This window comes from Ptychodera flava, chromosome 8 (genome assembly GCF_041260155.1).
Source record: "Ptychodera flava strain L36383 chromosome 8, AS_Pfla_20210202, whole genome shotgun sequence".
In the NCBI taxonomy this organism is placed as follows: Eukaryota; Metazoa; Hemichordata; class Enteropneusta; family Ptychoderidae; genus Ptychodera; species Ptychodera flava.
Genome location: NC_091935.1, coordinates 11,090,447 through 11,100,118, shown reverse-complemented (window position 1 = coordinate 11,100,118; position 9,672 = coordinate 11,090,447). Strand labels below are relative to the sequence as shown.

Below are 9,672 nucleotides of genomic sequence, written 5' to 3'. Positions count from 1 at the left end.
GCTCCCCGATATCAAACCTGGCGCTCCAACAAATAGGAAGCCCCCCTTTTTTCACGTTTTGTACCTGGCCATGAGCATTACCCCGCGAAAAACACTGACCCACGTACTGTATATGTCCAATGCAACACTTATCGTCGTTGAATCATTTTTCGAAAACTTTGACTTCATTAGGTCGAACATCAGAACATGACGAAATATAGGCAGACACAAGACACCAGGCAAGTAAACCAGAAAGTGTCAGCCAGCATTCTGTACATGCAGTCGCAAAACCTTTCAAACACATACCGTACAGTCAAGTCAAACACTCAAAAAAGATAAATATTACACCGCGTGCCACATAATGGTTCTTTCAATCAATCATTAGTAGCAAACAACATATACAGGATAAATTCTGTGTATGTGTATTAACGAAGATTTAATTATGTGATTAAGGCATGTTTCTAGTTATCATCTGTGTATTTACTGAATTTTTGTAGAAACTAGACAAGATAGGTATGATTATCCGCCTTACAATAAAATCATTGATTAGTTCACGATTTTCTTAGCCTTTCGTTTTTTCACACATGTTGCAAACTTCAACTGAGTATATCAATTAGACAAAGTCTGTCGAAATTTTTCGGATACTTACGAAGAAGATGATCTCTCAAAATCCTAATTTCTCAAAACTATCTAAATTCAGTATAAAACAAGCATTCAAATCATTGATAAATGGAGAGAAAAATTTTTAACTATTCTATTTCCAAATTGTTAAAATAATATTTGTTTATCTTAGTGTTAGGATAATCAGTTAAGATATGGTGATCGAAAAAAAATTTCCACGATCAGGACGACAGACGTACTAGGCAGTTCTGTCGGGAGAGACCTCCAGACACAACTTCTACATTCTTTGTAGTCGCCGATACAGTGTTGTCTTCGTTCCAGAATTATACAAACACTCCCGCTGCCCAACCTGTGTAAAGGTTTGTAGAAAAAGACTAATTACAGGCTCTGTTGGTATGTGTTATTTTAACAAGCAGGAAATCAAGTTTCACAACGAGCAGATTCCTTTCACATGATATTTCACCTGCGATCAAAAGATTCAGGAGCGTGATATTTTTCATCCTGCGGTGGAGTCCCTTTTTGAGACTGTTGACAGTGAGGTGAGAATATAGGTATTTCACTTTCATACGACGACTGCTATATAAAGCAAAAAAACTTGTCAAATGTCGCTGTCTGTATTTACCTCTTTATTCCCCTTGAAGAATATGAACGTTGGAACCTGATCGATTTTATACTCGGTAGCGATATCCTAGAAGAGAAAGAACAGTTCTTTAATTGAGGTTATCGATCACAAAATGAGTCGAAAAACAGAAAAGCTAGGATAATGTGAAAGAAACATAAACACAAGTGGAAACTTGATAAAAAGGTTTTTTTTAATCAAAGCTGAGACATGGACTGCGTTACCATGATCATATTTGTATACGGATAGAAATACCAAATTTTACTCAAGCGACACTTCTGTGGCTTACTGTGCCAACATTATATATTGGCCTGTATTTATGTTAACGTTTTGAATTCTTTGCTTAAAGTGAATCACAGCGCGGATCATATGAGTCGTCACCTCTCGCTCACTTAGTCTAGGAAATATCGTCGTTTTTATTTATCAGAAATTAATCTTACTTGGAAAAATGCATACATATTAAAAAAGAAAGAAATGATTGCTTCCTGTTATACCTACGGTGTTATTGGAATACAAAAGACACTATTATGCTCTGTTGAGTTTGTCAAGCGTTATACTCTAGAGCATAGATTTTTTAATGTTTAATTGCTATAAGATTCTGGAATAAGATAAAATATATTATCAAAAGACATATAGGGAAAGTAATGGAAATGTTAACATCAAATATTAATTTCACAGAGTGTAATGAAGAACACAAATATTCTGTACGATTTCTAATTTAGTTGGAAAATGAAGTATTCACAAATTTTGGATCCCAAATGTAAATGTACCTGTAGAAACAGTTTTTAAAAATAAATACAAGGCTCAATTCCGCGAAGAAGATACATATCAAAGTTGACAAACTGCAAGCGTTTCAGGCAATCAACCAATTAATGTAAAAGGTGGACATGTAGATATAAATGTATTCTATTTTCCTTTAAAAAAGATGAAACTATGTTACTGCCGACCACAAAGACTGGCGTTAGGGTGAATTAATGGGAACAAGTGGCTCTGTTCATGCCAAAGTCAATAACGCACATCTATAACAACAACAACAACAACAACAACAACAACAACAACAACAACAACAACAACAATAATAATAATAATAATAAAATAATAATAATAATAATAATAATAATAATAATTATAAATACATAATATGTGCGAGGGTTTACGCCCAGTTTGTAACAATTTAAGATAAACTAAACAAACTTACTCTCACATCCAATATTTCTGCGTGCCAGAAGTTAATGGCTTTGAATTGTTTGGCAAGCTCCTGTAAGATGAAAAGATGAAGTCACACGGAATGAGACACTGCAACTAATTAGGCACTTGATACCTATCTCGATACTTATTGGTAATTTACAGCGTATAGGAGAGACAAACGTGAGCAAGTTAGATAATATGATATAGTTATGTCATTCAGAGAGTTTTATCGCCTTCGCTGATGTTTGATAAGTGCTGGCAAAAGTAATCGACGGTATTCAGAGCTTACATCCATAGTTTTGACAGCATCTTTACCAGTGTCAAGCCATTTACCCCATATCATCAGTAGCGCGTCTCGTTCGTTGTCCTCCAGCAAATCTTTAAGTTTGCTCTGCAGAGTGATAAAGCATAGTACATGATTATAAAGCGGACAACGGAGTCAATCGATAAAAAGATTTGAGCTTAGTATTGAATCAGTAAAATGTAAAAGATAATTTGAATTTTAAAACCTGGCCGGCATGCCTCGTTCGAATTACTGTAATTGGAATGGGTTGAACATAGTAGGGTTTAAAAATTCAACAGTCTTAAAACTTCATGCGACTAAGTTCCCTGAGCTGAGCAACATGAACGGTGTTCTGTGTTATAATTTTTGCATGGAAAGGAGCAGAAGAGAACGAAACATAAGAACAGGTGAAAATTGAATCGCCTTTGGACTAAGGCGAAGATGTTAATATTTTCGTTTTCCAAAAGTCTTTTGAATTATATGCCTACGTATGTACGAAGGTTTGAATCCAAGTGCTGAATTTTCCTTGAAGTGTTGTTTTAACCGCATCCTCCACACTCTATCAGTAGTTGACAACGACAATTACCTGTCACCTGTTTTTCGTGATGACGGGGCTATTATAGATTTCCTTGTTCCCGTGTTACTCAGAAAGCGGCAGTAAGGTTGAGACTCAGACGTGGTGTAAAATAACCGAATGATTATTTTCTTAGTAAGCATAAAAACGCTTCTGTCTTGATTGAAATATGTTGCAAATCGTCTCTAGCTATAAGAAAATTTTAAACAGTCAGGTGTTCAAAATATAAGAGCTTTCCCAAAAATGAAAAATAAGTACACATACCAAAGATTCGATTTCCCTGGCCATTCTGTATGCCGTTGAGTCTTCAAATTAGTTCTTGAGTGATTCGCAGCTGGGCGTCGTCGAGTGATAAGAATGACCGCTTGTGCATGCTGCTAAATATACAATGACGCCAGCTTTCAAGAGATTTCGGGGCGTGACCACCACATATGTAGAGAGTTTCATTGGATGCAGTATTCGTTCACAATCGCCATTTATGGTTAGCGAATATCATCAGTATAAAAGATAAATTATCTATATTTCTTTGGGTAATGTTGACCCCAAGAACACATTGTAAGATCCAATCAGCACACGGAGAATTACATTCACGTGATCAGAAGTTTTATCCGTCGGCATTCTTTCTTGAAGACATATTGGCAGGATTTCCATTGAATTCAACCGTAAGATATTTCACGTGCCATGTGACACCACCTCAAACGTGCATTCCTCTGGCAGAAATCCAAATCTTTTATTACATTCACATGATTAGAAGGTGTATCCGTCAGCATTCTTTCTTGAAGATATATTGTCAGGATTTCTATTGAACTCAACTGTAACATATTTCACAGTGCCATGTGACAACCACCTCAAACATGCATTCCTCTGGCAGAAATCCAAATCTATTGTTTTCATAAAATGAAAGCAAATTGTCGTCTGGATAATATTATGAAAATATATGATGCAGTGTGCGTTGCGAAATAAGAGACAACATTATATCTATCATCCATTCAGGGAGAGAGAGCGAGAGACAGAGAGAGAGACAGAGAGAGGGGGTAGGCAGAGAGGGAGGGGAGAGATGCAGTCTTTCACCTAACCGATACAACAAGCCACCAAGCAAGAGAGACTGCAGAAGGGAACAAAACTTTCACCAGACAAAGTACGATAACTTTAGCAAGCTGCTACAAAATAGAGCACATTTCAAATTGGCTTCTTAAATAAACAGTTTACCGTTAACACGTGAAATCACAGAAAATTAAACAGGAGATAAAACATAGTCTTTACTGAAAGATCCCGTTCACAACAAAACTTCCAACAATCTGAAAACTAGCTGTAACGTTGGTCTGAAATTTGTCCAAACAAAAGCCTAGAACTCCAGACGGAGTCGGGGTCAGTTCTGACACCATTAACACCGGATCACGCAATCCCAGATCAAATTAGCAGATTCTCTTAGAAAATCTCAAACCTCTTTTCGATCATATAGTTGCAGTTTATTGAACGCTCCATGGGTGCCTATATTATAATCAATCAATATTATAAGTAATCAAGCACTCAGTGTTCGTCCGTTAAAGCCCCAGTATTTGTAACTTTTAACCTTTTTTTATGTTCGAAATTACATATTATTCTCTTTCATCCATCGTGAAATGTTGTTCAGTAAAGAAATAAGCCAAATTTTTGCTCCTGTAGTGACATACAAACGCTAAATATTGCCCGATCGAGTTGGATTGCCGCGCGGGTTTGTTGACAATTTGTAGGCTGTGCACGTGATCGAGAACGCCGATACTGATGACATCATCGAGCCTGCAACATTCCTGGGGCCTTGCCATGCCACGCCACACTACCCGGTTAATCGCCCATGGTCGCCGGCCGAATGACCTGCGAATGGTTTTATTTTGTTCTTCTCCGTTCAAATACGTACTGCTACTGTGTTTCAGAGGATACAGAACTTTGGCAGAGGAGGCTAACATTCTATTCTGGTACCGTGTGCGTTATATACGGATTATTCAAACTGCAGTCGGCAGTGAACCGACGCGCACCCTGCAGTTGGTCACTTAGAACTCCGGGTACCGATGTAAAATCAAGACGACACTATATACACTTGGCTCACTTCTGTAGGCAAATAGCTATCAAAATTGAGTAACTTGAAGTAATAAATTTCAGCTGATTGTCGCTTTAGCGGCAAGGTGATTGCGAAATCGAAGCAACATAGTTTGGCAATGTATGGTAGGCTGTCGAATGCAGTGAACGCGATAGCCTTTGGCAGCAAGTAAGGGAACCGTCAGTATTTACGACCTGGGGGTCATTCAAAAATTGAAAGTTATAAGGGGGTGCTAAAAATGATTTTTCTTTGTCTTACTCTGTCCTCAATGACATAATAATTAGTTGATTATATATATTTTACTCTGATACATATTAAATAAAAAGAAAATAAATACTCTAACAGTACAAATAAATATCAACTAGATGAAGCAAGGCAAAAACCTACAATTAGGTGCTACTACTAGCAATACTTATTATGAAAGAGAAGATAGTCACGGTGAGAATGATATCGTTGTTCATGTACGCAATGGCACCAGCGCGTTAAAGATGAGGATCAACAGTGGTGATGATGATGTCACATAGTAGTTTTCTGCAGTCGTTACCAGGGTTGGAAGGAGAGGGTGGGTCATGGAGAAATGTTCTCGACAGATATCACTATAAGTGCACAGGATCTAGGACAAAACTGAACTGTTGTGAATTCATCCTTTATATTATCATAGAAATGTATATTTTTTATTTGACTTGAGTTCAACAACCATTTGGACATTTAACCATACCATAATGACATACTACCCAAGCATCCAAATTTAACAATACTATATGGTCGGAGAATGCTTTATTAGGTGAGCTTTTATATCTACATATTATTACATGGGCTCAGGTAAGCCAACCTTTCTGTTAGAGAGGGGGTTACTCAAAGTCATCATGGTTGGCTGGGGTGCGACTCAAAATTTCGGAGTTTCTAATGTACTTTCTCCGACCCCCAGATCGTAAATAATGACGGCTCCCTAAACAGCTGTGAACGCCTGAGTCAGAACTATCGGGACCAGTATACGCACTACTGTATCTCAGCGAAAATTTAGAAAAAAACAATGGAGCTACTGCCAAGAAATTTACACACTCTTGGCTCTTGATGCATCAGTTACTGAGCTTTTATACCGGTAAAAAGGCATTCTGAATACAGCGGTAAATTTCCTCCCAAACGAGAAAGGATAACACGCGGGCATTCTGCAATGGACGCTGTCAATTTTAGCTTGCTGCAGGCCCCACACCAATCTCGGCCCGGCCCCGCTGCACTTGTACAGTCTATTACCTCCATGTAGCTGTAGTACAGCCTTACAGGTCTAGTAGCTGGCCAAACACACGAAAAACAACGTCGCAGTGTAAATTCCGTAGGCCAGAAACGTTGATCATAAATTTTCAGAACCAGTGATGTTTAAAAGTTTTGTATTGATCACTTCATTTAGGTTTATGTGAATGACTTTCTCATCGAGCTGCGTCTATAATTCTCCCGGGCATTGTCCATGCAAATTTGGGGCCTGCCTTAGCTCCCTCCGATCGTCTGTAGACTACAGCCTGAGCAAATTGTACAGTTGTGAAAGTCAGATATGTATCATGAATTTTATACAAAAATATAAACAACAGAATCAATCCAAGAGGTTAGTTTGCTGTTGGGCCGGGTGCGCAGGGGACGACTTTGCAGTGAGGCCGGGATCTCTCTTGTGTTCGAACTTCCGATCGCATCGCAGCTAGCCGATACTTGTTGTACTGCTGTAGTCCTTGTGAGGATTAGATACCCGTTACGTTCGATATTATTTTGAAATACTTGTAAGTTTAATAAATAAGACTTTTGTACTGCATTCAAGATATAATTTTTCCTTTCTGAGCGTTTTCAATTACGGCAACAATATGCGAAGTTGATAGGCTGTGTTGCCTGCAGCGTAGCCTGGCCGTACACAAAACTTCGTTTGAGTAGACTGAGCAGAATCAGTCCCGTCATTTATTTTCAACGAAATTTTCATACTCCATAATGGAAGAAACGACTAGTTCAATGATTACAATGGTGAAGTGTTGAATTTTTATTCATATATGTTTTTCTCTCTCAATTCATTCAGCAAACTTGATCTCCGTACCATCGGTCACAATGTGCAGTGCCTTGCATGAAGCTTACAATCGACTGCCTCCGTCGTTAGTTTAGCTGTTCAAGACGTTTGTTTGCACGGCTCATTATAGTCGGAACAATCTGTAAACACTTACATATTTATATCTTTCCGGTATTTCACCCAACTTTCGCGCGTTTTTAGCTGAGTCTCCAGTTCCGATGGACCAGACCTTTTCGAAGAGCGTATGGTTTCTACGGACGCCACAGTAAAACTTGCGTAGATGTGGTTGAGCATGCGCGGTGGTGTGATTACGTTTCGTTTCGTGTGTCAACAAAGCTGACTTCTGGTCCGGACAAGAAGTCATTTTTCACTCCTTTTACTGTTAATCGTGAGGCGGGCTGGGCATGCAAACCATGCGATTCAGTATTAATTATGGTCTACTTTCACATACTGAGGATGTCATTTTAATCAAAAATATGAAAAAAATTGTTAAAAGTTACAAATACTGGGGCTTTAAGTACGTAGATGCAATATACATTCATTCGTGCCACTGAAGTAACTGAATTTTATCTCTACAAAAATATGAGGGAATTCAATTGGAAGACATTAAAACGTTCATTCTTCGCCATGTTATGTTACCTGGCGGTCATCATAGCATAAGACCAGAGGGGAAGTTGTTCTACAATAACTTTGGCTATGTTCCAGCGTAGACTTTGGTCTAAGTGACGACTGCATGTGTGATTAACTATTTGTGGGTGCCTGTTTGGTGGTAACTAACTGTGTGGAAAACTAGCATGCATATCCTTTAGGTGCTATGGGCGTCGAAAGTGAAAGACGTATTTATGTTTGAGATTTGAAACCATTTCCATTCGAAATTAAGAACAAAAGTCGTGGTTCACTGTGTAAATATTGTACCACGGAAATGAAAACTACCCAAAATGTACCGGTATTTGAAATTCAAACTGGTCGCCATTCAGTTCATGTGTTACGAGCAAAACTGTCGATATTTTTGCAAAAATAAACACTATGATTACTTCCAGAGCTTCAAAATAATCCCTCACAAACAATGGATCATTACTCTAAAACTTTCAGAGTCTGGGTATCTGTTCCCTAGGTGCATTATACCTTAAAATTGTGATCCATTCGAAAACGTGTCAATCACTCGATGATTCAGGTACCCAGGGCAAAATAATCTGTGGCGTTTTTCAAGGACTGATTACTGACCATGAATATATTTTGTAGCTCATCCCTCAGTTTTCCAATCTATCTGTTCTTCAGTCTGTTTGCCCTCGTGTCGGTGATCTGTCTGTCAGCTTATTGATCTACCTGTCCGCGAGTGACATTGAAGATCTAACCATGGAAATGCATTTGATGACGAACTCCCTGTAATTGATGATAAGAAAATCCTGTCCAGCGTACCTCTTTGGTATCTTGTACAACACAACAATATAGCAACGCAACGGTGTTATCAGGATAGTTACACCCGTCCCGTATACAGGACTATCAATTCCACGCTTGCGTTTTACCGGGCAATGGTATTTGGACAAATGTAATGATTTATTTGATCCTTAAAACACTTGTACATGGTCAATCCGCTACTATGTAGAAAATGCAGACAATGCAGACCAATACAGACATTTTCATCGCTTACTGTTGTAATTTTACTTTAAATTGCTGTATCAGCTTTACGTTTTCCCGTTGCGCGATGTGTCTCCAAGTTGGAGACACTCCTTATATTAACTGGCGTGACAGGTGCCAAAATAGTATAAATTTGATGATCCAGATGATCTAGATGGATCTAGTATTCTAACCTTTCACTGTAAGATTTCAAGTCTTTCATTGCAAAAGACTAAAATAATTCGAAATGCTATTAAGTTCCAACGGCTATTACAAATGGCAACTTGTGTACACATATCTCAAACCACAAACTTGTTATGTGTAGTTTAGGTCTTTCACTTTCAAGGCGCAAGCAAAAGCCTGCAATAAACATGCAGTTGTCTGCCGTCTGAATTTCGCATGCGGCGAAATACCAGTATACAAATTACCAGTTCAAACAAACACATGATGGATTGTGAAGGCATGTGATCGAAGTAAATAGTTTTACTTTCGCTTGCGTGATGTATAGGCTATAATTAGGGTAGTGGGACATTAAGGTAAATGATGCCTCAGATGAACGTGAGTAGAAAAAGGGGGAGCTATCGCAGACGCTGGCGCAATAGGCTTCCCAGCTATCACAAGGAAGTTCCCTGTTTTCTAGAATTATACCCAGAATACCCAGAAAAGCAAC

The 9,672-nt window shown here is 38.4% G+C and overlaps 1 protein-coding gene across 1 annotated transcript; it reads right to left on the bottom strand.

Annotated features, from left to right (window-relative positions):
• Positions 1-389: 389 nt before the first annotated feature.
• LOC139138470 (uncharacterized) lies at positions 390-3,637 on the bottom strand. The gene is made up of 5 exons (XM_070706856.1): positions 3,529-3,637; positions 2,697-2,798; positions 2,418-2,477; positions 1,223-1,288; positions 390-949 (listed from the first exon to the last, which is right to left on the bottom strand). The coding sequence occupies exons 1-5, from the start codon at positions 3,550-3,552 to the stop codon at positions 878-880; spliced, it is 324 nt and encodes a 107-aa protein (XP_070562957.1). The 5' UTR covers positions 3,553-3,637; the 3' UTR covers positions 390-877.
• Positions 3,638-9,672: the final 6,035 nt, after the last annotated feature.